This window comes from Centrocercus urophasianus, unplaced genomic scaffold, assembly GCF_019232065.1.
Source record: "Centrocercus urophasianus isolate 14NV4802_14NV808 unplaced genomic scaffold, USGS_Curo_1.0 seq_17, whole genome shotgun sequence".
NCBI lineage: Eukaryota > Metazoa > Chordata > Aves > Galliformes > Phasianidae > Centrocercus > Centrocercus urophasianus.
In genome coordinates this window covers 19,824,859-19,851,810 of record NW_024884722.1, presented here as the reverse complement: position 1 = coordinate 19,851,810, position 26,952 = coordinate 19,824,859, and the positions used below count along the sequence as shown (strand labels likewise).

At 43.8% G+C, this 26,952-nt stretch overlaps 1 protein-coding gene across 10 annotated transcripts in view; it reads left to right on the top strand.

Annotated features, from left to right (window-relative positions):
- CAMK2G (calcium/calmodulin dependent protein kinase II gamma) overlaps positions 1 to 26,952 on the top strand; it is a 111,506-nt gene that overhangs the window by 42,544 nt on the left and 42,010 nt on the right. For 9 of the 10 annotated variants that reach the window (XM_042818609.1, XM_042818607.1, XM_042818608.1 and 6 more), the window contains exons 3-7: positions 7,154 to 7,213; positions 19,252 to 19,306; positions 19,857 to 19,922; positions 22,758 to 22,830; positions 26,104 to 26,206. In XM_042818609.1, the coding sequence (XP_042674543.1) occupies positions 7,154 to 7,213; positions 19,252 to 19,306; positions 19,857 to 19,922; positions 22,758 to 22,830; positions 26,104 to 26,206 (357 nt within the window). Of the gene's footprint in view, positions 1 to 7,153; positions 7,214 to 19,251; positions 19,307 to 19,856; positions 19,923 to 22,757; positions 22,831 to 26,103; positions 26,207 to 26,952 lie in introns of those variants that run through there. The other variant, XM_042818611.1, reaches the window with a different exon arrangement.

Sequence of the window (26,952 nt, the reverse complement as noted above, 5' to 3'; positions counted from 1 at the left end):
GGGATGCAGTTCTAAGTTTGTGCGGTTTGTTCCCTTTATTCAGTTAGTTTTGTTTTCCCAGGGCAATAAGACCAGGGGGTTTCCAGTTGCTAATGTGTGGAAAAGCAGCTTATTTCAAACTGCGGGAGCTTTCTGGCTCCTTCTAAGATCCATGTGCATATGTACTTTTAGGGCTAGTGTTATACTTCTGTGTGTGGAGTTGTTTATTTCTTGGGAGGTCGGGAGAGCGTGGGAAAATGCTATTACAAGGTAGTAATATTCATGGTTTTGCTAGAGGAAACTCTTTGTCACGAAAGCATGTCTGCCAGCATTATGTGAAAGAAGTCCTGTGTTTGTTTATTGTGTCCCATTGGTGCTCAAGCCTCCTGCTTTGTCAGTGGCTGAAGGCAAATGATGAGGATTTCACCACCCTCTAGTTTCTACAGCTTTCCCTGGGTGAGAAAAGGCAACTTCCCCTTCCATCTTCACTTGCTGGCCTCAGCAGTGCCTTCTCCTTGTGACTTGGTGGGTTCCAGCAGCAGAGATGTTTCTGGTGGCAGTGGGGCTGTGATGGGTACCCCCTGCCCTTGGGATGTTGTGCTGCTGGGGTTGTACTGTTTTGGGGAGGCTTAAGAATAGAATTTGGCTTTCAGGAATGTCATCTGGATACAGGGCAGGGCACCGTTATGGAGGTATTAGCAATAGCTGATCTTTGAGATGGGAATGCAGCAGTACCAAAAAGGAAATGCACAAGTCCTGAGCTGCAAGGAGCTGGAGGGAGGGTGAGTGCTTGAGGAGAGTTCTTTTGTGCTCTCCTTCTTGATGTTCTTCTTTAGGCATCTGCTGTTAGCAATTGTCAGAAAGAATATATTGAATCTACATGGGCCTCTGGTCATTGTTAAGGGCTAACATCATCTCATTTTTCAGAGCTTCTGCAGAAGGGCAAATGGTGGTGATTTGAGAGTTGCTGATCTTCAAGACATAGCACGCTGCCTTTTGCCAGCTTATCTCAAAAGCGGAGTGATCTGCACTGTTCAGCAGCACAGCAATTGGAAAATAGGGAAATATGGAGAGAAGTTGATGGCTTGGAGTCCAGCAAGAGGGACCTCACTCATTCTGCTAAGAAGGTCTCAGAGAGAAAATTTAAATTGAAACAAGCACCAAAAAGCATGAAGAAACCTGAAGGCTAAAGCCAGTCTTGTGCTATTTGATGCAAATTCAATTTCTGCCTTGAAGTGACTCAAAAGATATTTTAGCAGCTGGCACCAATTGACTGTCTCCCGGAATTGGCATGATGACAGCAATCAAACTGAATTTATTGCTTTGGGTTTGATTCCTCTTCCGGACTGTTCCCATTCTCAGAAATGTAATCTAGAGTGTGTTCCCACAGGAATGATGACTTCAAGCCTCCTTTAGCAGCAGTGATAAAGCGTGGTTCTAGTGCAGGATGGAGAAGACAGGTGGACTATGTTACCAAGCAGCCCAAGTAATATACACACCAGCTGAGAGCAGGAAGGTTGTATATTGGTAGAGAGAAACAAGGTTTTTGTTTTTTTTCTTTTCATAGCACAGGCTTTTATCAAACAAAATGATTCACAACTAAGTGCAAGTTGTGTTTCTTTTTATTGTGCTTAGGAAAGAATCTTCCCTCCTGTTGGGGTGGATAAGCTTGTAGGCAGCTACAGAAACCCCCTTTTTGTTTCTTCTTTTTTTGGAGTCAAGTGCACGAAGTACATAGTGAGCTTTAGCCACACGACCTCAGTACAGCTGCAGTTTGGTAAAGTGAGCAAACAAACGCAGCAGTGGGTGTGCAGCTCTGTGTGTGGAATCAGTTCAAAGCCGTGCTGTTTTTCTAGTGAGGGCTGAAGGAAGTGTGGCAGAGCTCACTTTTTCCATCTTGTTTTCTGGTAGGTGTGAGGTTAATTGCTTTCTCTGGTAAATGTTGTTTTGCTTTATTTGAGCACCTGTCTTGTCCGCTCTTTAATTTTCTTTTCGATGCTGTCTTCTGCTTGTCAGCATGATTTTGCTGGTGTTTCTTTCTGGAACAGCAAGCTTCGGTGCACTGGGGACAGGTGGGGTGACCAAGGTGCCAAGGGCACGGCTCCTTTAACTTCCCTGCTCACAGCTTATTTGGGCAGCTTATGGCAAGGCCCTGGCTGGGCAGCTGCCGATGGCTGAAACGCAGCCCTGCTCCACACTGCCTGGGAGCTGCAGTCCAAGCACTGGATCCAGGGCACCGCTATATCACTGTCATGCGCTCAGCCCTCGCCCCACCTGCTTGGGGCCGATTCCCTCTTGGCTTTGTTGCAGGTATGCTTGTCCAACTCTGCCATTCACAAGCACCTTGCAGCCTCTTGCAAAAAAAGATGAAGAAAAATGTTGCAGCAGTCCATCAGCCTGTTCAGAAGCAGGGTGGAGGGATTTCTCTCTCTGGCAATCCCTCCACCCTGCTTCTGAACAGGCTGTTGGAGTGCGGCAACTTTTTCCTTAATTTTTTTTTTTTTTTTTTTTTTTTTTTTTTTTAATGTTATGTAAATGTTCTCACCTGATACCTATATACTGCTGTGATTTGCAGATGTCCTGTGCCCTGTCTGTGTGTCTGAGAATGTTCTTCTTTAGGTCTCTGGTACCTTGGGAGGGGAAAGAACTGGCGTGGAGTAAACCTGCAAAGCAGCAGTGCTTGTAGTGGCTGGAACAGGACACTGGGAACCACTTCTGTCTGGAACAGAGCCCAGAAGGAGGGTCTGTCCTTCTCTGTCCATCCCTGCCACAGCATCTTTGAGGAAAGAGGCAGAGGTGATCATACAAGGAAAGGATTTTCTTACAGAAGAGTGAGAAATGCATTTCATTATGAACTGGTCAGATTTCTTGCCCAGTGGGAGGTTGTCAGTTTGTCATGAAAGAAAGCTGCATTTTACTTTCTCTTTCCTTTTGGTGCACCTATCTTACATCACATTGTCCTTTTTTTCTGATGAAGTCAGATGAATTTACAACATACAAGCTGAATTATCATGGGTTTGGTCGGTTGTCTTTTATACTGAGGCTGGGTTGTTTTGGTTTAGCCAGCTCAGCATCTGCTACAGCCATGGCATTATGAATTGTGCGCTGCCACTTCTGGCCACCCGTTGTGCACAAGCAGATCTGTTCAGTGAAGGGGCTGTGTTTGTATGAAGAGCTGTGCTTTCACTTCTGCAGGTCCGTAATTTCCACGAAGAATAGTAACCCAATTATTCTTGTGTTCTGCTAAAGCAAAGGGCCTGACAAATGAAAACCCAAAGCAAGCCCAGTTCTCTGAACAGCCTGTTTCTTATCAGCTGTGTTCTAAAGAAATGTGATATTAGCATTACTGGAATGGCACTTAGAGCGGCGTTTGCAGAGCAATGATGCAAAAGATATTTTGGCAAAACGTAGGCCTGGTTGTTAAAATCAAATTCAGAAATCTTATCTATATAAAGGCCTGGGAACTAGAAATAAACATCTTAGTTTATGTGTCAAACGTGAGAAAGTTTTGTCCTGCTGCTTTTAAGCACCATCCCCTTGAGCGTTTACTTTTAGATTTTGCTACAGATGGTCTGTATAAACTGCACTTCTGTATCCATGTAGATAGACACTGCTTCAATCTGTAGATAGAAGTACTGCCCAAATAGCAAAAGTCTCTTTTTTTTTGGCTGGAAAACATGAAATGAATATTAGATGAGTGTTGGTAATATCCTGTACTTAAGTTTTAAGCATCAGCTATTGTTCAGGGCTAGACAGCTCTCTTATTTAGCAGGAAGGGAACTTAATGAAATCCAATATTTGGAAATACGAGATAGATGAATTCAGACTTGGAACGGCCATGTAGAGATTTGACAGGAAGGGTAACTAAAGTTTGGAGTAACTTCTCTGGATATATGGCTTTATTATCTCTTGAAGTCTTGAACGTGAACCGTGATGTTTCCTAAAGGATACATGGTGTTTTAGGCAAGGTACGGAAATTGCTGGTGGAAGTTGAGCAGTTCTGGAATGGTGGGAGACGAGCCCAATGCCATGGGGTGAATCTGGTTTGCAGTGGGCTGGTTTTCCACCTCTCTTCCATATGTGGTCTGCAGAAATTAGGGTGATCTTCTGGTGGGGGGGAGAAGAAATGATTTTCTTTGCAAGCTCTTGGTAAGGCAGTGATCAAAACCTGGATTTCTTTTCATCATTCTCCTAATGCAGTTAAGGTCTGTTGGATTTTTACGGTTCTGTGAGCTCCTGCCTACAATGTCTTCAAGCCCAACCTTTGACTGCTCTAATGGGCATACAAAATTTGTATTTTTTTTTTTTTCCCCTGTTTCCTACTGGGAATAACTGCCATTAGATCAGAGAGAGAAAAACAAAAATTACAACTCTGTGTTTATTGCTGAAATTTTTAGATACCGAGTTGTTTGCCCCTAGTGTTGAATTGACTGTGCCACTAATGCCTGGAACAGGAGTGGAATACCTGTGCTGTGCCAAAGACTACGGATCAGTAAAGACCAAAAAGGGGATCTTTGCGGGGCTGGAGCTCTTTTTCAGGTCACAAGCTGGGCTGTGATCCGATGCTGTCCAGGACGGGATGGGAGCTCCTGCAGAGCACGCAGAGGAGCCCAGCCCAGCCTGACCTTTTGCTGCTCTGCACTGGGGCTGCAAGGCTGGGGTTGCCGCCTGGAGCAGTCGCACAGGGAGCACACTTTCTGTCTGCAAGCTGTGCTTGAGTTTGCCTGTTTTGTTGCCCTGGAGACAGAACAGTGCAGAATGCTTCACCCTGACCAGAAATAGTTTGCTGTACCTTGTGACCGGAGTGCTGTACTCCTCCTCTGGTCTCTGGCCAGGCTGCATGGTGCTGGAGGGACGGGCTGTGGGGTGATGACCTCTTGTCACAAGTTCTGCTGTGTCTGCTGCCCTGCCCGCTCCCCTCCCTCTGTGAGAGGGTGTAGGATTGCAGGGGAGCAATTGCTCTTGATTTACATCTCCCATGGCATTTTGATGGTTATGTCATTCTGTTTGAGCCTCGCTCCTGTCAGCTGTCTGTCCTGGCTGTCACGGCCCAGTGGCTGAGCAGCACGTGGTACATCTTACCTCTCCTTCCCCTTTGCTCAGCTGTTTTTGCTGTCTGCTTCCCCGTGCCCTTGTGCTCAGGAACAGATTCCCAGCAAGTGTAATTGCACACGAAGGCAACGTGATCTGAGTGAGGGAAGGATCCCCTTTTGTAGGGGTTCCAAGTAGAGCTGGGAGGGTAAGAAGGGGATTTGCAAGACCCAGGCATGTGAGAGAGTTATGGATAGTTTATCTTAAACTGTGGTCGTGCTGTGAGAACCTGGCCCGGGTGCACAGTGTGCAGCACAGTCTGTTACCTTGCAACTACTTTCTAAAACTTCATTTGCAAAATACTGCAAAAAGAGAAGCCAAGGCACCCCCGGCAATGCAGGCGAGAAAGCGCTTGCACTGCACCAGGGCCTTGGGAGTGTGGATTCTCTCCAGGCTTTCCTCCTGCCTGCTACTTTATTGGAGTGGTTCTGGCATGGAGCTGTGAAATATATGCAACAACAACAATAATTTCCAGGACTGAGAAGAAGGGAGAGATGAAAAGAGTCATTTACCTTCCCCCCTCCCAGAACAGTAGCAGATGAGGATGTAAGCACATCTCAGCCCATATAAAATATTAATTGGGACATTTTCTACAGTTCAGCAATGGGAAAGAAGATAGAAATCCTGCAGTGCCCTGAGCTGCTATTCCCAGCCTGGGAAAGAAATGTTCTGAGCTGAGCTATCTGCCTTGGTCTCCCTCTTCTGCTCGTGATGAGAACAGTTGCCCAAAGCTTTTCTGTGCAAGGGAAAGGGAGGACCATGCAGAGACTGTGGAGCTGCGTGGACTATTCTCAGTGCAGAGCAGTGGGTCTTTGTTTACGTGGATCTCTAGTGAGATTCCTGTAAATTAGAGGATGCTGCACTTGTAGTAGTCATCTGCTGAGCAGCCCAACCAGCCAAGTGTCTTGCTTACTCCTGTGGAAAAAAGGGTGCCCCACAGGGAATGCAAACAAGGTGCATTTTCAACTCTGTATGCTGAAGACCTGCAGGAGGAGAAATGTCAGTAGAGCGCAGGGATGGCTGCTTTCCCTTGCTGTGTTCGTTTGCTGGCTGGGGAAGGGCAGTCAGTCCTCTCTCTTTCTGTACATATCTGCATCCCCAAAGATTGAGAGCTCAGGAGCTTCTGGGGCTGCCCTGGAGATTTTCCTCCCTCAGCTCCTTGCAGTGAAGTTGTGCTCATCTGATGTGTGTGTTTCATTTGCAAGGATGGGGCTTTGAAAAGCCAGGACTCGATCATTGCTGTAATGAAAAATCTATCTGAGCCTCAGCAGCTAAAGATCCCCTGCTTCTTGGCCAAGATGAGCAGAGTTGCCTTAGCTCTCTCTCCTTTCCTTGCACTCATGCATGTTACGTTTCTGGGGAGGAGAAACCATTTTCTGCTCTCTTTGATATGTTATTCTTTAATCCAGATGACGGTCCTGCTGAAACTGATGTTGCCTTTGGGCTGGAATAAGCATACTTAGCATTTGGGCAGGAATTCTTGCCTGGAGAACTGGAAGTGCTTGATCAGCATTTCATCAGTGACTCCATCCGTGGGTACTGAAGTATGGTTACCTTTATGGTTCATCGGAGCTGGCAGCATTCCCTACTTCATGTGTTGGCTGTGTGCAGCAGTACCTGTGTATTTCTCCCTCCTGCTCTTCCTTTCTTCCCTGATGTTTCTCTGGGCTGGCAGCAGGTCCCTTTCGTTTTCTGTGAGCTATTTCTTCAGAGACTGTTCTCCAGCATTGAAGAAGGGGATAAGTCTCAAAAGCCCTGGAACTGGTTTCATGTGTTTGTGCATCTGATGGAAGAGTGGTACCTTTGTGTTGCTGTTACTGTTCACTTGGAATCCAAGCAGGGAATATCTCTTTATCGCTTTAACCCTTTACTGGAAGCAGAGGTCCTTTGCAGCCTCATCTACAGGCACCTGATTGGCTGTTACAACTGTGAGATTTTGGGAGATGGTTGTGTTCCAGCAATTCCCAGTCTCGTCCGTGCTTCTGGACATCAGCTGGGTCACTGTGTTCCTTTCTTTGTTGAAAATGAGCAAGAGCTTAGTTCAGAATTGTGGAGCTGAATACCTTGTTTCTTTCTCTTTCAGATCACCAGAAACTGGAACGTGAAGCTCGAATCTGCCGGCTTCTAAAGCATCCGAATATTGGTAAACATCCAAAGATACTCCGTGCACTGGTATCCATGGGCTATTCTGTATGTGATGAAGAAGCAATTTCCACTAGCTCAGGATGTCACAAAATGCAAAGTAGCACCATAGCAGCAGCTTTTCAGCAGAAAGAACTGTTGAATTTGAGTGCAATTGTAGAGGTAGGGCATGAGGAGGAGTAGTAACCACCTTCTACAGTAATTTGCAGTGATGAATATACTAGCCAGTACGTTTATTGCTTGAAAATATTCAGGATGACTAAAACTTTTGTTACTAGCCTAGTTACTGGGATTTGTTTGCCCTGTAAAGCTTGTTGCACTTAGTTTAGTAGGTGATGTCGATTTTTATTTGGGACTTTAACTTTCATCAGCTTTATTTTTATCTGTTCTTATATTTTCTTGTCAGACCTCTCACACATTAAATGTTGTGCCCGAGAGAATATCCATTTTTACAAGTAAACCCCACTGAAAACAGAAACATGTCACTTTCCTACTTTGGTTCTGCAGCTGGTTCTCCATTTGTAATGAGTAATGATGTGACTGCTCTGTTGTGGTTTGGAAAAGCGTTTGGGGGAATGTCAGTGGTTCATGCATTTTCTACACAGCTTTTTTTTTTTTTTTTTTTTTTTTTTGTGTGTGTGTGTGTCTTCCTAGAAAGAACAGTTTTTTTTCTTTATTTTAAGATAAAAGAGTCTAGTCATTCTGAACTCAGTGGGTGGTTGTAAATAGAAATAAAGGAATTAAGGAAATAGAAATAAGGCATAAAGGAATTATTTTATGCCTACAGCAAAGAGTTGAAATGTGTTGAAAAGACCTCTGAAGGCTGTATCGTCTATTCAGCAGTTATTTGACAACCTTACCTGGTTAATGCTAGGCTTGTTTGCTCTTAAAAAGCTAGAATAATTCCATAGCCTCTAGTGGTAATCTTTCAAATATTTAGTTCTTCTATTAGACGTTAGAAAAAAACATACTTTGCTACTGTTGTTTCTATTTCTATCCAGTGTATATGTAGAAAGTAGTTTTTCTTTCCTCTAACTATCTTACATATTTGAAGACTGTTATCATGTCTCTTTCTAGCCTTCTTCTTCTTCAGACTAAACAAACCCAGTTCTTTCAGTCTTTTCTCATACGTCATATTTTCTAGACCTCTAGTCTTTTCTTCTTTCCTTTTTCCCTCCCTCCCTTGGACTCAGTCCAGTGGCTTCATATCTATCTTGAAATGTGTTGCCTGAAAAAAGATATCAGAACCCAGCTAAGACCATGTCAGTGTTGGCTCCAAAGGGAAGAATTGCTTTACCTGTCACATCAAAATTATTCTTCTTTTGGCAAATTTTGTTGGTTGATCGAAGTTTAAAGATATTGTTGATGCACATTTGTTTTCTGACACATTGTTGCATCAAACTACTTTCTGCGGATCTGGCAAGCAAAGAATTTTTCCATCTTGTATAAATGAGGATTCTTATCAAAGTGGCTATTTCATTTATCCTAATTAAAATAAGTACTAGGAAATGTACTGCGTGGGTTCTCTTCAGGTTTGTCAAGACCATTTTGATTTACTTTCTGATGAACTTTCTGTTATATGTTTGCAATTTGTACAGTAATGTATTTAATAAAAATGCCATATATTGCACGATGTAGATAATTAATGGAACTGTTGAATACTGATGGGCTCTGAACAAACTCTTGAAGGTGTTGATATGTTTTTCCAATTTGACAGTAGCAATTTTGAGTGTCTCTTCTCAGTGACTTCTATACACATTGTATCCAGCATTAGCTTACACTTTTTTTTTATAATTACTTTTGGACATAGCACATTGGATGCTGTCAGAAGCCTTTCTGAAGTCTAGAGACTACATGCATTGTTGCTTCCATATTCCATGGACTTGTTATGCTGTCATAGAAGGAAATTGTGTCAGAAGCTGAATTGCAGCATGCCCTCTTGTTTTGCTGTGACACAAACCTCTAGTGAGTCTAGGGCAGAGGACTGTGAGTCACAGCCCTGTGAGGTGCTTTTCTCTCCTCCCTGCATATAGAATATGAAGCAAACCTGTTGAATTTATTTGCTGCCATACAGTTGACTCTGGTGTGATGGTTCCAGACTGTTACATGCTGACTGTAACACCCCTACTTTGAAAAATAAATGTTTATTTGGCCATGAGGTAATGGTGATATTTCTGTTTGTTGTTACTCTTTGTGAAGTGACTGCTTTCTAAGTTACTCTTGCATACCTCCACTGAACTTCAGCCTTAATTATAGGCTCTTGCTCTGTAAGTGGGTGTTTTCTTGTCTTTAGATGTGTATTATGGCCAAGGTAATCACAGAGGAGTAATCCTTCAAAGAGCTGAGTGTTGCAGTGTGGTTATTCCTTGATCCAGAAAACATTTCCGTCTATAGACAGAAGAAAGTTGTCCTGAGGCAATTTTCTGATTTCCAAAGCCATGTTTGTTGTACGTACCATGTTTTCATTGGGAGCCATACTGCCACTACAAACGGTATGTCAGACTTCATTTCAGTAGGACTTAATTCCTTAGCTTTCAACTTGCGTTTTTGATTCTCCTGACAACATTCTAGAGTATTTAGTGTCCAGAGAAACCCTGTTTCAGCCACACTCACCAAATTACAGCCAAATTGGTATGACATCAATCCACATTCTGTTCTAAAGGGAAAATGGTTGCATCCATTACTCAGGATATGAGAGTGTCAGAAAGAGGCAGAAAGCAGCACTGTTAAAACCTTGCTGTCTGTAAGCAGATAAAATGCTTGTGGAAGTTGGCAAGAGTCATGACTGCATGGGGAATTCCACTTGTCCTTAAACAACATGCTATTTCAATGATTCACATATCTATAAATCTCATGGGCATTTGACATGAATGTATTTGGGGACATGCAGAAGAGTGAGTGAACGATCTGGTGCTCTCTTCTCTCAGTCCCTGCTTTGCAGGAAAGAAGAATGTTTCTCCAGGCATGCTCGCAGCTCTGCCCCTTCATTTGCAGATGATTCCCCAGTTGTGCCACTGAAACCTGTGCATTTAAGATAAAATAGGCTTCACATTGTTTTCTTTTTGCTGTAGAGCTAAACTTGCAGTGTTTTGAATGTCACCACTTTCTTATTGGAGCAGCAGCTCTTTTGGTCTCTTAGAATTAAACTTAATTTTGGTTGGCCTGAGTATTTGATTTTTAAGTCCCCTAATTGAGCAGCTACCTGTGGATTCTCTTGTGGATAATTTAGGTTTTTGCCTTTTGCTACACAGCAACTACCAGAGTAGTAACAGAGCTGAGAACCCCAATGTCTTGCAGCTGTCTTGTTCCACATATATGGGAAGTGCTCAGTTCTGTGTGTGACCTTTCCTGCTGCAGAACTCTCAAAGCAATGATGCAGCATTTGCTAATTCTTATTCATAGGTCTGAAAACTGTTTTCTAGCATTCCTGTGTTTGTCCATCCTGTTGTTAAATGTTCCCCTTCTACTTTTGAATTTTCTTAGTTATGCCAGCCTAAATATGTCCCTCCTCTTTGGACCTGTCACTGGATGAGCTGTACTGCTTCTTAGATGTTTTTAAATCAACCGTACAAAAGTAGTTCTTGAATATCTGTTGTTTATAGCTCAAACTGAGCAGTTTGTTATTTTTACCTTCTTCGTGTCAGTTATTGTGTCCTAGCTCATGGCAGCCTTGCTGTGAAGAATTGCATGCACTTAGCTCTGGAATAACAAAAATACATATTTTAAGAGAGGCTGATAGTAGCCAAATGACGAAGCCAAATTCTTTTTCTGATTTCTGCCTCTGTATCCTTTTCTGAGCTGCTTCAGAGTTAATTTCTTTGAAGGAATTTATAGCAGTGGTGAAATGCTGTTCTCAGCATCTACTGGAATTACTGCTTTTTCAGGTTTTTCCTACTTCTGATTTTTTTCTCCAGAATATACTTGCAGTTCAGTTCTTTAAATTTTTCGCTTCTATCTTCTGGCTTCTTTAAGAATAAACTGTGGTTCTGGACAATTCCTTATTTAACATATGGAAAACATGGCAGAGAAATCTCCTGTGAATTAGCTGATTTTGTTTTCACCCAGTTCAGTTTTATTTCCTTTGAAAATGATCTCTCCTAGTACCTCTGTCTTGTGGGAGTGATTTTCATGGATGATTATTTAACAGCACACAGTTCATCTGCTTAAGTAAAGGTGATGATCAAGGTGTGAGTCGCTTCAAGAAAGGTTTTGTGCTTCTTTGTGCAGCCCATTGTAGATTATCACGATGCTCATAACTACTGGAGTAGGAAATGGGGTGCACTGGTCATGCAGACCCAGTGTTGGGATTGTCTCAGCCCCCACCAAGGTTCACTCGTGCATCACCTTGAGGATCTCTAGCTGAGCAGGCCCTCATTTCCGCCATCCCCTTGCTGCTTGGGATGCATGCTTAGCACCTTTTCTTAACAGGAGATCTGAATTGCTTCCTTAGTGAACAAGAGAATGCTGTAGGCTGTGTTTTGCTGTAAACAGCAGATTTCTCTGTTTTCATTTGGCTGCAGACATCCAGGCTGCTCCCCTAAGGAAGTACAGTAGTTTCCACGTGGGATAACAGTTCTGGATGGTCATGTCTGCACTGTTATCAGGAGAGTGGGAAATATTCCTGCTAATGAACTCTTTTGGATCACATCATGTTTGAGTAAGACTTAATAAATGTCACGTATCGTGCACTGAACTTCAGCCTTTCAGTGCAGACGTTGCAAAATGAAAGAAAAAAAAGTTTAGTTGGCATTGAAATGTTTAAAAAAATACTTTGTGTGCTTTCATTCTTACTTTTACATTTTACCTCTGCAGAAGGACCAGTTTCTCGACAGGAAAAGTACTGTCCTCTGTGCAGCTTCTTCCTAGGCTGTGGATTGCTGTGCCTGACCTTACTTTTTAGGGTCTGAGTGTTTTTCGAGAACAATGAAGAAGAAAAAATAAATCCCAGTGATATTTTGTGCTCCTTGAGACTGTCCCTTGTCTCTCCTTGCAGAGCCTGCAGCAGCCTGCTTCTACCTGAACAGAGCTGTGTTAACAAGCTCTTCTTTTTTATTTTCCAAAGCTCTGAAACTGCAATTGGTGTGAAATGCTGTGGGTCTGGAGCTGGCAAGCCGGTGTATATCCAGCATCCTGTTACCTCTCCGTGTCAGATTTGGAGGCAGAAGGAAGGAAAGAATCCCTGATCCTGATGGTCTGGTTAACACCAGCACGCAATGTCCTGTTAGCTAACTGTCCTGCTGCTGTTAGTTACTGCTCTAACAAAGCTGGTCATTAGCTGCTGGAACAGATGATTTCTAGAGGATTATTTGCATTACACAACTTAATGCTCTTTAATAGCAAATTTTTAATTAAAAGGAGAGTCCTTTTGGAAGCAGCCTGAGCAGCTGCAGCTGAATTCTGCATGTTTAATGTAATTAGAGAAACAGCTGGGGTGGGAGCTCAGCACCCAGCTCCCAGGCAGTCACAGTCTTATGGTGGCTCCTCGTGGGACAGGCGTCCTGGGAGCTGTGAACTGTGCTGGGAGCATCCTGGCATACAGCCAGGCTGGGAGGCGGTGGGACAATTCCTGAGCAGGCTCTCAGGCTGGTGAGCAGCTGGGGAAGTGGGCTGTGGGTTGGAGCTGGAGCCATCTGCGTCAGCTCACTTGTCGCTTGTGCTGCCACAGACGATGGTGCTCAGTTTGCAGTCTGCTGGGCCGTGTGTATTTGTATCTGTAGTTCCAGCATTTCCTGGCACACTGGAGAGGGCATCAGGCAAGGCATCTTTGGTAAAGGGCATCAGGCAGGTTTTAGCCTCCAGTATTATTTTGCTTCTTCTGACATATACTTTTTGTAATATGCCCCATGTGGTCTCTCTTTGCATGATACAGGCAAACATTTGTCTGGGAAGTGCTGAAAAGTGAAGCTTGGCTGCTTCTAATGAGGCTTATTAGAAGGCTGACCTTCTAATAGCATTGTTCAGTCCAGAAGATCCTAGAGTACTTTTGAGTTTGCAATGCTAAGACTACATAAAAGAGTTAGAGCATTTCTATTACCATAAGGAGACAACCAGAAGTCTTGGTTGCCTTGTTTTGGCTCTGCTGCATGTACTGCAACAAAGGCAACTTAATTGGAGAATTCCAAGTGTTATATAATCCCAGTACATGAGATATATTGGTGCAGCGTGGCCAATAGCATGTTGTATTTTCCCGTTGAATTCAAAGGATTTAAACTCTAGGTTCAGCAGTGAAGTTGACCCTTTCCTCTTGCTGAGCACTATCGCTAAGGACAGGCAGGGACCATTGGTGTATAGGAGCAAGTATGTTTCAGCTCATATTAAATTTTCCTAAGCAGAGATTAATAATTGTGAAGATAGAAGGAATCATCCTGTGAAATTATTCTTCTGCTTGTGTATTTCTTTGCCTTGTGCTGTGACTTTAGTAACTGTTCTGTTTTGCAGAACAAACCTTGCAGCAGTTTGACAAAGACCACCCTGCCTTATAAAGGAGCCTTATCTTGGGCTTGTGTGGCAGGCATGAATGCTCTGGGCATTGAAACAAGAGTAAAACAATGATAAAACTGGGCACACTGGGCAAAGGGAAGATGTGGATCAAGTCAGCTAGCTATCATCCGTACTTGTGACTTGGGTATCAGTTTGCTTTCTAAATATGAGCCTTTGAAAATAAGATGCCTGTTGCCCTTCCTTGTCTTTTTATATTTCTGTTGTATAGGTGAACTTTTATAAAACGGAAAGATTCTTCTGATTCCTTTGTGGTGTGCTTCAACTTCTGTATTCACAGTCTTGCTTTGCGTGATGCAGCAGCAAATGACATTGGTTGTTAGGCTGATACAGTCTGTTTTGTTTGAGGTTTTTCTTATTACGATCAGATGCTTTGTGCTATGCTTAGGCCTCAGGGAGCTGCAGCTGCCCCTACAGGGTCACGTGACTCAAGAATGGCAAGGGGATGAAGACATGAGTTTTTGGGGAAGAGGGTAGTTTGCTGTCACTGCTTCTGTGTTGTCAATTATCCTCCTAAGAGGCCAGCTCTGTGGATGTTTCTTCCTGTACTGGTAATGGCAATTTATGTAGGATGAGAGCTGTGGTTTGATGGGTTGAGACTTGAAAGGAAAAAGGAAAGAGAAGGATGCTTAAACCAGTGAGAGAGGTTGTGCCTTGTATGTAGGTGGTGGCACACAGCAGCTCTTTAACAGTGCAGTATTACAGGTGTGCATTTAAAACTGAAGGGACAGTGGTAGCAATCTCCTTATGCCCAGTGGAGTACTACTGTGGTACCAGCTTCAGGACTGTATATGAAGAAAGCTATGCTATTTCTGCATTCTTATTTAAAAACAGAACAAAACAAAAAAAAACACCCCCCAATAAACTGTAACTGATTCTGCTTCTTTGGTTAGCAGTTGTCCTGGCATTGCTAACTAGTGCTGTGGTTTTTATTTGCTATTTCTGAAGTTATCTGTAAGACTTTAGTCTTACAAAACTGATGTGCCTGTGAACTGTATGAGCCTTTTGCTTGATGTGAATGGGACTTTTTTTTCTGTGCTCTGACTAAAACCTTGGGTGAAGTCTTTCACCATATCCTGTAACTGACTTAGTGCCTTGTTGTCTGACTTGCTTCTGTTTTCTTTCTTATTCCACTCTCCTTGTCTGTGCTTGCTAACCTTTGCAGTAAGTTCTTTCATCCATCAAAGACTTTTGGCGTGGGAATAGTCATAAGGTGACCATGAGTGTAGTTGGTGTTGGCAGGGACTGATTCTCTACATCTGCAAAAATTCCTGTGGTAAGAGTGTTTCACTAGGAAGAAAATATGATTTGAATTGCTGCTTCTAGGTGACAAAATCGGCTAATTGAAATCAACTGCATCGTATTCTGGTGAATAGAATAAGGTCAGGTTCCTTTGGCATGTACCGGGCTTCTGTATAGTTTGTTCATCTTTTGGGAGACCCTGTGTTTCTTGTGCAATTTCCTTGTTGCTGTGACTTGCAGCTCTCTGTGGTGCGTGCATCTGTTAGCCTGGTGTACCAGGCATTGATGTTCCTGTTCCCATGGTGGGAGAAAGAAAACGGGTCTGTGACATTTTGGAGGAAAAGAATAGCTGGATTAGTTATTTTGTTAATTCTTCATTTTATAGGCGTTCAATTTTCATTACTCCTTTTTACCCTCTTCTAGCACCTACATATGATTACACTTTTCACCCTGTCATGTCAGTAGGTTACACAGGTATGAGCGGGACTCTGCTCAGCTGGTTGAAGCTGAGCTTAAGGTAATAACGAAGACATCAGATGGTGCTTCAGGAGCAGCACCTGTGGAACAGATGGTATCTACTTTACCTGGGAAATTATATGCAATGGAGAGCACTTGGTGCTCAGGTCCTTTAACCCCTCCCACCCTTGGAAGCTGCCATATGAGACCCCACGGCCTGTCATGGTGTGGAGGGCCCTCATGGCTGAGGCTGAAGCAGCAGGCCCTGCACTGCCTGCAAGATGGAGATGTCAGATGGTATCTGATGGTTTTGTATCTGCATAATGAATGTCAAAACAATGTGGATCTTCTGTCTGAGTCAAATTGGAGGGGACGCCAAGGAACATTTTAAGTGCATTCATTCTTAACGTGAGGTAAAGGTGGTGGAGTTGCTTCTGACTATGTGCTGTTTCCTGGGCTGCCTGAATGGTTTTGGAAAAGGCTGTGTTGTTATAAATGGATAGTTCACAAAGCCTTTGGGAGCAGAGCACTTCAACATGTGTGTCAGTAGTGCAATGCCTGGCACAAGGGTGACTGCCACGTCCTTGCAGGGTAGGAAGGCCAGCTGTGAGTCTGCAGGTGGGCCAGTGGACAACGTGTTAGCTCTGGATGCTCTAGTAACTGGATGCTCTCTCACCTCCACCCCTGGGCATTGCTTTCACCTCTTCCCTTCAGTGTCAGTGTGAAGCAGGTATGGGCTAGAATTGAATGTCATGAGAGTTTTGGCCTATTCAGACTTGTCTTTCTCAGCCCATCTCATCGTTGTTCTCTTTCACAGTTTAAGTCTGATATTTTAAGCTGTTGCTAATTATTTCTTTGCAGGGTGATGGTGCCCACTGCCCTCATTCCTATTGCTTCTGTGCTGTTCCAGTGTTATTGTGAGCTTTGTTACCTAGGCAGATTAAATCCCGTGCAAGTTTTGTTCAGCACTGCTCTGGGTGGTTGCGAGGAAGCAGCTCCCTTGTTAAGTTAATGGCCTGCATCCTGCCCCCGTGGTCTGCTCTATTCTTTTGCTGTGCAGCCTTAGGGTGATGTATGGCACTGGTATTTATGAGCCAATAAATACAATTCTCTGTTCTCCTGTCATGGTTCCCCACCTAAGTATACAAACAGTGTTTTACTGTCCTTGAAGGCTCTTTCTGCTGCCTCTGCCAGTCTTTGCCAGCTGACTTGCTGCTTCCTTCCTCTTTCAAAATGCATCTGACAAAATCACTTTCCTCAGGACAAATAAATATTACCGAAAAACTCTTTCATATTTTATATTTGGTTGCAGTTTGCTGTCTGCATCTTGGTGTCAGAGTTCACTGTTTCTCTCTTCTACCTACAGAGGTGTTTGCTGCTCCTGGCTGCAGCTCGGCCCACTGGTGGCTGTCCTCTGCCGCTGTTGGGATCTCATTTGTGCTGCTGCTCTCTGATTCGCTGCTTCTGACAGCACTTTGCTGACCTTTCAGGTGCCAGAGGGTGGAGAATGCTTTCTGGCATACTGAGTGTTACCTGACATGACCTTATTAGCACATTCAGCTTTCCTTGAAGTTTCGCCATCTGTTCCTTCTTCCCTTTTTATAAGGTTTCTGCACAGGCTTTTGCCTGTGTCCTGGGCATTAGCTCTCATTTATGTAGTTGCCTTTTGCGTATACATCAAACAATTTTGTGCATTGCAGTGAAAATCTCTTGGCATTGGAGTGAAAACCTGCCCTACGCTGAGAATCCAAGTGTTTGTTTTAGTTACTTTATGTCTTGTTCCCAGCCTTCAATGGAAATGTTTCCTCTTAGGAGATACCTTTCTCTGTATTTTTTGTAATGTCACCTCTGCTGGATTCTGCCAAGTGCTCAGGGGGGCAAGTCCTTGTATAAACTCAAAGTTGTATTACAATGAAGTTATTACAAAACTGACTAAAGCTTGGAAGATATTTTTATTTTAGTCATTTATTTTACTGCCTATTATTTGAGATATTTATTTCTTAAAGGTGCTACATCTCTGTTTTCAGCAGAGGAAACAGTTTTTGTCAAATACCTGCAGTATTGTTCCCTTAACTGTACTTGCTGGTTTGCAGTCTTATGCCTGGTGGAGTACTGCTCCCAAACCTCTTCCATGAAAAGAAATGCTGAGGAGAGGAAGTTGGTCAAAGGACCAGCCTGGAGAGCTTGCAAATTATGGCAGGGAAAAAATGCTGGAGCATGCAGGAAAGAAGAATACAATTCTATTAGGAAAGGTGTAGGAAGTGGTCTCTACACTTTTATGCTACTCTTAATTTTGTGTTGTGGGTGTTTGCATGCACATGTTGCAAGAAGGATAAGAAGAGAGCATTGAGAAAATTTGTGGTTGTTTCCTGAGATGGGAGCAGGTGCCAAGTGCTTGTTTGAAACATTTCCAAGATGATGATGGTAACTGACGTCATGGACCAATAAAAGGTGCAAACTGACCTCTTGATGCTGGCAAAGAGATAATCATTGTGTTGGGAGAAGCCAAGACAGGTCACTCGTGTTTCATGTTTTACATGGAAAAGAGTGGAAGACAGGGAAGGGATGCAAAGGTACTGCTATAGTGACAGAACAAGGTAACTATCCTGTTTTTGTAGAGATGAGAACAGTGATGTTACTTCAGTCAATACTCAATTACACAGATGTTGCGGTGGCTGAGACTCACTCCAGGCCCATCCAGTTGTGTGAATCAATAGGGAAATCCTGTAGGTGGAATCATGTAAATAAGGTAACCAAGCTGTCCTAGTCTGGGTGTGGCAGTTTAAGGACTGAGTCAAGTAGGACTGCTAGTTAGTGACTCTGGCAAAGAAAAGAGTGACGTTTTTCAGCAGGAGAGAAAAGCTAAAAGGAGGACATAGAGATATGAGAAACTGAGCTCTTAATTTTGTTATTGCTCTAAAAGCAAAACCTACAGTTAGAATTAATCCAAGAAATGTAAAAGAAAGCAAGTCTTTAATTCAGACAGGAGGAAATGGCACTGGAAGAGAAATTCATTTCTGTTGTGGATGTAGTCATTATCACTATTTACTACTTGTAACTTGGGGGAAGGACTTCAGGGCCCCAGAGATCTCACAGAGTATCCGGGGCAGCCCATTGTAGATGCAACCTCAGCCCTGATGGTGAAGAGGATGAGAAAAGGGAAAAGGTGGAAGTTAATTTAGGCAACAAGAGGGGATGTGTAAGTAGGTTGAGGGAGGATTAAATTTTAAGGACAACTGTGGTCATTTATGCCCTTAGTAACAAATAGATTAGAAAAATAAAACAAAAGTGAGCTTGAATTTTAGGTAATGATTGGGGGTATAAGTTGGAATGGAGTCAGGTAAAGGAAGTAAAAGGAAGAAACAGGCTTCATTGAGCTTTACAGATAAAAGGTAGAAGGGAGATGGATAGCATCAATGTGCAGGTGGGTTTACAAATGGATTTTGGCATTTTTTATTTGTATTGTTTTTGGTTGGAGATTCTGAGAAGGGCTTGGGGAAAATAAGAATGATTGAGGAAAGACTGCAAAGCGTGAGCATGGAAGAAAGAGTGGGTAGATGTGAAAGGAGAGTAGAGAAGTTTTAGAAGAGGAGAACGAATGGTCAAAGAAATTCAGAGTTTGTTTTGGCGCTGGGGTGAGGTGGGTGTATGTGAAGGACACCCATCTGTTCCTTTGAGATAAGCAAGGGAAATAGGTCACTAACTGAGCACACAAAATGAAGGGCATAGGGAATTAATGGGCTGAGTTGAGGGAGAGCTTGTCTGTGTGGCTAGACTTGATTTTTGAAGTGTCATATTTGCTGCATGCTCTGTAAACCTCCATTTCTTGATTGTATTTTGCAGTGCGGCTCCATGACAGTATTTCAGAAGAAGGCTTCCATTACCTCGTCTTTGATCTGTAAGTGTCTTTCTTCAGCTTTGATGCTTCATCAACGTTACAGACACGTGGATGGTTGAGTAGGAGCAGAATAAGAAACACCTGAATTCTCTCCTTCTCTTCCAAGCTCTGTACAAAACAGCACGTTACAAAAAAATCGTTGACTATGTGGTAGGGGATAGACCAGGAAAACTCCTGGCAGCAGGTACAAGTGTGGGATGGCAATCAGTGGCTACCTGTGACTTTTGTCCCTGAGGCAGTTTGCAGGGATCAAAGGAATGCTGGTCTGCCCAAATGTAATATTTGCTGAGCCCTGTAGAAATGCGTGGACATTTTTGCTCAGTGCATTGAGAGTGTTCTGTGAGCTGCCAATGCTGGTGCTGTGGCTGTGGAGCTGCCCTTATCCTTCCATACCACAGATCCCTGTGGAGGCTGCTCAGCACAGGCTGCAGCAGGATTGTAGGGAAAGGATGTGAACACAGAGGCAGCACAAGTCCCATACAGCCTTCTGGCTCGGCTTGGTCAGCTAGGCTTGGACAGGCTCTGTAACAACCTTTATTTTATACTCCAGGGTTACTGGTGGGGAGCTATTTGAAGATATTGTTGCCAGAGAGTACTACAGTGAAGCAGATGCCAGGTAAGACTGTTTCCAGATCCTTCTGTGTGTGCCATGTGTGTTGGCAAGCGGGATGAATTTCCTGACTGATGTTCTGTGCATGGCTTTGTTCTGCAACTCTTGCTCCCTATCTGGAAAAAGCAATTCCTCTTTCTGCCATTAGAATAAACTATTGTCACCGACCAGCCTGACTCACTGCAGCTCCAGCTCTTGCTGCCTGCAGACGCTGCTGCTGTGGTGTGTTCTTTGCTGGGAGCTCTGTTGATAGTGGCTTTGTCCGCCTGACCTTCCTGGTGACTGGTGACAGGGTGTCCTTAGTGAGTAACACAGGGGAGAGCTGTCCTCTGGCTGTGGGAAAGCTCTGCCTGCTTGGTCTCTGCCCTCCTGCAGGGCTTCCAGTGACATGCTGCTGCTTTTGGGCAGACCTGTTCAAGTTGCCTTTGTTTAGGTAATGGTTTTACAGGAGTGGGACGGAAAGAAGGGCTTTAAAGGCTACGATTCTATGAAAGCTCTCTGATGGTATGCTGTCTGTTGCAGTGAAAAAAATGGCATAACATGTGCCTTTCTACTTTAATATTGAAAAGATTTCAAGCTGTGCCCTTCCTTATTCTGAACATTCCCCCTTTCTTCCATGTTGAGCTTCCTGAAACAGACTGTGCTTGTCTCTTTGCTGTTAACGCAGAGTAATTTGCACAGTAATAGCTGAGGATGCCTCTGAACCATCTGTCTGTTGGCCAGGGAGAACCTGGAAACAAAGCTGGGTTCAGGCAGCTCCTGTTCTGCTATAGCAGGCCTTAAGAATGGCCTGATGATGATATTTCATCATTACTTGTTCTGTATCTTTGTCCACATCCCATACTACCTCTTGCTAGGGCATGAATTAAGAGAGCCATGGGAGGAGAGGGATAAGAAGGGGGCAGTGAATGTTGCTGCAAAGTGAGTTTGGCAGGTAGTACTTTGAGGAAGCCCGTCCCACAGTGGTAAGCACACCAGCTTGGATAGAAGCAGCACTACAGAGAGAGCATGCCTTTACTGAATGTAAGGAAGGAAAGTGTATGGCATGTTTGTACACTTGCGCAGCCCATGGGTGCTTATTTGCTTTCCATGTACACTTACAACCACTTTCTTCTGGGCATTACATGATGCTTTTAAATGAGGTGTTGCACCACACGCTCAGCTGGGGAGCTGTCTGCTTATGGGCAAGGCCAACAGGCTTATCATTGGTGGAACTCCTGGAGGATCTGAAAGCTCTGTAGAGGTTTTCACTAGGGTGTACATGTGGATTGTAGGCACGGCATCTCAAACAGATGTGCAGTCACTTGACTTGTTCCACCTTGATGTTGGGAAGTTCAGAGTTTATCATCAGCCTCCCCACTGCCCCTCTTGCCAGTGCCTGTTCTCTGAAGTGATGAAGAGCTGACTGTGACCAACACTGCTCAGGAAAATATTGGCTGTGCTGGGGGAGAGGGAGAAGCTATATGAGCCTTCCTGGGGGTGCTCAGCCTTCTGACTTTAAGTTGGACAACACTCACAGTGCCCATAAGATGACAGAATGAAACTCCTCCTCCCTTTCTCCCCCCATGCTGAGCTGAATTCCAGAGCAGGCTGGGAGAGCGAGGGAGCGAGGTCCGTGCCAATCTGCCGCACTTGGCTCGCCTGGGACACCTCACACTTTTGCCATTTTTGGCCAGAAAATCTCTCTCACTCAGACTCAGCTCTGTTCTAATTATACATTTTTGTTTTGGGAGCAAGGAGATATTCATGGACTCCAACCCTGAGGCTTGTGCTGCCAGCTCTGGGGAGGCAGGGGTAACATACATAGGGCTTCATCTCTCCCTTTCCTTCTCTTAATCTCTTCCCGTCTTTTCCAGTAGACAATTTCCTTTTACTGAGGTATTTTTAATTTGTTCCCCTGAGATGAACAGAATTTGGTGAGGAGACAGTGAGCTCACAAACACAACCTATTTGAGTTACCCATGCCTGGGTGCTTACTGCCCAGCCATGCAGGCTGCCAAAATGCCCACTTCTTGCAGCAGACACTCTAAGAGCTCAGTAAATTTGTGACAGAATAGATTGCTTCAACCAGAAATCTGTTCCATGGTTGTTTTGCACTGTTCTAATATGTCAGGTATAAATGTGGGGTTGCTTTTTTCCTTTGTGATTACAGCAAAGAGAGTGACAGAGGCGTCAGTTTTCTGTGGGCTGGGGCAGTGCAGCACACTGTGTTCAACAGAGGCTGAGTCTGCTTTTCAGATTACTAACCTCTTAAGTGGGATCTGTACTTAAAAGGCACCCGGTAAGCGGGTGTGTACACACACACTGTGTATGTAAAGTGCTTGAGATGCTGCTTTTAAAGCTTTGCAAACTGGCAGGCACCCAGGAGTCTTCATCCTGAACTTACTGGAGGAGTTTGCTGCTTTCTAAAGTTTATTCTGTGCTTGGAGTAGCCCTGTTCAGTGTTTCCTGGGGCACTGGGCCGTGCACGTCCAGTCTCAGCTGCTGTTTGCAGCTACCTGTGTGCCTCAGTTCCCTGTGCAGGGTGGGTGTTACTGGCTAGGGGAGCAAGTGGGATGCTTAGCACAGTGAGAAGGGAGAAGGAGACAATGACAGGCAGGCGAGAGGCTCTGTGGTCCTGCTGTAGCTAGGATGTCTAGCATCCTATTGCTGAGTGGGAGGGAGCGTGAAGTGGTGACAGCGCTGAGCTGCGGCATCCGGTGGGCATAACTGAGGGATTCAGCCTGGAGCTCTCAGCTCTCCATAGTACAAATATAAAAGCTGGGGAAACATTCTGGGATAGGGTGCCAAATGTATGTATACACATGTGTAACTCTGTGTGTCTCTCCCTTTATCTTGCAGCCACTGTATTCATCAGATACTGGAGAGTGTGAATCACATTCACCAGCATGATATCGTGCACAGGGATTTGAAGGTAATATTTCCTCCGTGCTGCAGAGGCTGAGGAGCAGCCAGGGCACCACTGGAAGAGGCAAGACAGGAATTATGTTGCCAGCTGGCAGGGCCTTGGCTTTTGTATTTCTTTATTTGTTTGCTTGTTTTCATTTTGTTTCCCTTTACTATAGTTGGGCATAGTTGTTCCCGAAGCACAAATTCACTCCTTCAGATTTTTCTAGAGGGTGTACTAAGGAAGTTTTCTTTCTTCATGAACTTTGTCAGCTCTCAGCATCTCTGGAGGCAGCTCCTGGATGGGGTAGCTGTGGTATCAGACGGCAGTGGACTTTCAGAGAAGTTTGGGTAGGATTCATTATAATGAAGGACACTTTCTAGTTTGCTGTTGAAAAGATCTCTAGAGACCTGGGGCATTCTCTGTTCAGTCTGCCAGGATGAGTTTGTCTGCACAGAACATATATATTTTTATTCTTCACTGTTGCCAAACACATGGTATTGGGCTAGGACAGAGATGCACAACAAGAGTTTTTCATGTCATTTCTTTCTTCTCTCATCAGTAGAAGCTTTTAATCAAAAAACAAAACTGCTGGCTAGTAGAACAATGAGTAAATCAGCTGTCTGCCACAGTCTGACACATTTATAGACCCAGAGCCCCCATGGTGGAGATACTTAAAATTCCCTTCACACGTGGCGCTAGCAGTACTGGGAGCTGAGCAGATTCCAGAGCAAAGAGGCTTGTGCCAGAAGGTCTACCTGTCCTGCAGCGTTCTCTTTGTAAAGTGGGGTGGTGATGACCACCAGTGGTCCAGTGAAATTAATGCAGGATGACACGTGCTACCAGTGTTCATTTTGGATTGTTATACGGCACATAACAGGTATAAAAATATTTTGACAGTCACAGAATGGTTGAGGTTGGAAGGGACTACTTGGGATCATCTAGTCCAACTCTCCTGCTTCAAGCAGAGTCACCTAGAGCACATTGTAAAGAAAGAAGTAAAAAACATTGCAAGCTTAGTGACAGTGTTCTGCTACATCCTGTATTAAGTGAAAGGTGTTCCAGCCTACAGCAGGGAGGTTGGAAGTGGATCTTTATGGTATCTTTCAACCCAAACCAATGTTTTCATCTAGTGGGCAGATAGTAGCTCTTAGTATTTCTGTCAGACTCCCATGAAACTCTCTTCGCTTTCTGATTCAGAGCACTTTGGAAAGTGGTCTAGTGTGGAAGGACTGCTCTGAATTTAGAGCTGGTACCCGCCCATGAGAAGGGCAACTTCCAAGAGGCACTATTGCCCAAAATTAGGGCTTCTATGAAAATAGGTGGTGTTTTCTGATGCAAGATGCTGCAAGTGTTCTTTTGTATTTTGTGTTTATACATCACCTATTTTGCTTCCCGAGTTTTGTGTTAGTTGTTAACTTGTTTAAAACAAGACACTCCACACAGTACTTAATATGTTTCTTCTGTTGCTTCCTCCAATTCACTGAAGCTGTCCAGGCCCGAGGATTATCCATTCCTTTTAGAATAAATGATCCCATGCTCCTTATTTAATGTTATAGCTCTTTGCCAGAAGCTTGGCCTTTCAGGATCAGCATATAATAACTGCAGAACTTGCTTCGTGTGAAGTTGTCTCTTGCACCTTTTGTAAACTGTTCTTCTGGCTATTATTCTCTAAAAGAACTTTGAATATCAAACTACCCATGGGGACAAGACAGTAAGAAATTGAGGAATGCATTCCTTCCTTACAAAAATTGTGTGGAGCCTGAGGCAATCCATGTGTTGGCGAACATGCATGGATGATAAACACTGTTAGCCTTGCAGTGTTTGTAGCTGTAGTTTAGAGGGAAATGATGCTTAGCTGGCACAAGCTTGACCTAAATTTCAGTGTTTCAGGCCAAGCCAAGGTGTGACCTGAAGTTGGGAGTGATTTTCAGAATACTTCACTGGTCTACTGCTGTAAGGACTTGTTTATACTGGTAGATTTTCACAGCTTAAATAACACAGGCTTTTCCACATAGTGAAAAAACGGTGCCACCAAAGTTTCTTGAGAACCAGTTCCCCTTTTTTCCATGTCATTCATGGTAAGGGCTGTGATAGGCAAAGCTTTCTTCCTTTCTTTCAGAGCAAAAGCAAGGAACATGTCCAGTACTTTTAAGGATGTGAATGAGCATAGCATCTCCTTCCTGTCAGGCAGAACAGGGATGGAGTGTTTCAGGGGGATGAAAATAGTGGGCAGGATGCAAAAAGCCAGCTTCACTGGATTTGTGAAACTAAGACGATGTCTCATTTCTGTATTTCCAGGCTTCCATCTGTCTTGGTTAAAAACTCAAGTTGATATGAATTGCACAAATGGTCAGAAGGGAATAAGATGTGAAATGACATTTGTCATTCCTTGTCTCTGTTGTGTTTCCTGCTGATCTGTAATAGCCACCACCTTACAGGCTTTGAGGTTTCAATTAGTCTGTTGTAACTAGCTGATGTGGTGCTGCAGAGAAAGCTGCTGACTGTCTCAGTGTAATTCTTGAAGCTATAGTGAGACTTCTGCTGAAGTCTTCCACTGGAACATGACAGGATTATGACCCAAATGAGATTCACATGATGGGAAGTAGTAGTCTGTCTCACATTTCTGGCACCTGGGGCAAGTGACATGGTTGCACATAGTACAGGTGACAGTGGCAATAGGATGAAGCATATTTAACACTACTGTATGTATGAATTTGTAGCATGAAAGTAGCAGTATGCAAGAGCACTCGCTTGTTGTTGCCAATTTGAGGCTTTTTCTGTTAGGGATGAAAGCTACTGACTATCTAGATGATGCCATCCCACATTACAGCTCTGTATTTGGCAGACCCTATTAGCATCATATTTACTTTTCCAGTGCCTTAAGGACTGTATAACGTTCATGGGGTGGAACATCACTGTAGATTGTATCTTCTGTATCCCATTCTCCTCCCTTGCTCCACATTACTTTCTGCAGGGATGACAAAAACAAATTTTGGATTCTGTGCTTCAGGAACTGTGCTGTCAGTGCCCTCTGGTGTCAGCATGTAATGTATGGGCTGGACTGGGAGAGGCTCCAACTCCTATAGAGAATTTGTATTAGATTTGAAGATTTTCTGCCACTCTAGGTCAAGGCCATTTGTTGCTGTTTCTCTGCTTTCATCTGAACAGCTTAAGTATGTGCCTGCTGTCAACAGATTGCATTTAATGATATGAAAACAAAGATAGGAGGTTTTAATGAGGATATCAGTCTTTCATTCTTATCCCCACCTTTTTATTCTTTTCCTTTCTTCTCCCCAGCCTGAGAATTTGCTACTGGCAAGTAAATGTAAAGGTGCTGCTGTCAAACTGGCTGACTTTGGACTGGCTATTGAAGTACAGGGAGAGCAGCAGGCCTGGTTTGGTAAGAATGTTTGAGGTTTCTCACTTCTGCTCACACCTTTACTGATTCAGTTGCTTCCACCTCTCAGCTTTTCAGTATTCTCTCTTAGCTCTTCCAGCATGCTTGCATGCATTTAGCATAGCTACTTCCAGCATCCCAGTCTTTAGGTCCTCTGCTGAGGCATGAGCCTCTGTGCAATAGAGGAAAGACAGTGACAGAAAAAAATGTCTATGTATTCCTCCATTTTTCTTGTTATTGTTTAGTAGATGCTAGCGTCAGAGGTGAATGCAACTGCTAAGTTTAGACCCTGACCCAAACTTTCCTATGACTTAGGAGTGCAGAGATCTGGAATTTTGTTTGGTCACTTTACAGAAATGCGCTTGAACTGGCCTTCTCAGGCACATTTGGATCTTTGCTGTATCTTTGTTTAGGTAAAACATAATTAGAAATGAGACCTTCTCAGGCTTAACATCAGCTCTGAGACTCTGCAGTGCTGTGGAGATTCTGGAGAGGCAGCTGCTTCTCCTGATCTGCCCGCACCATTTGGTTATGGGATATGTCCCATCTGTGTCTAGCGTTCTCCAACTCCAAGCTATACATGTAACTCTGATGTGAAGCATATGAGATATACAGTGTATGACTTTGTGCCCAGCTAGCTGCCATGCTCCCTCCCTCTTTTATGTTTTTCTGCTCTTCCTGCAATAGATAGATGCTCATCCTCATGTGGTTTTCTTTCTTTCTCTTTTTTTTTTTTTTTTTTTTTTTTT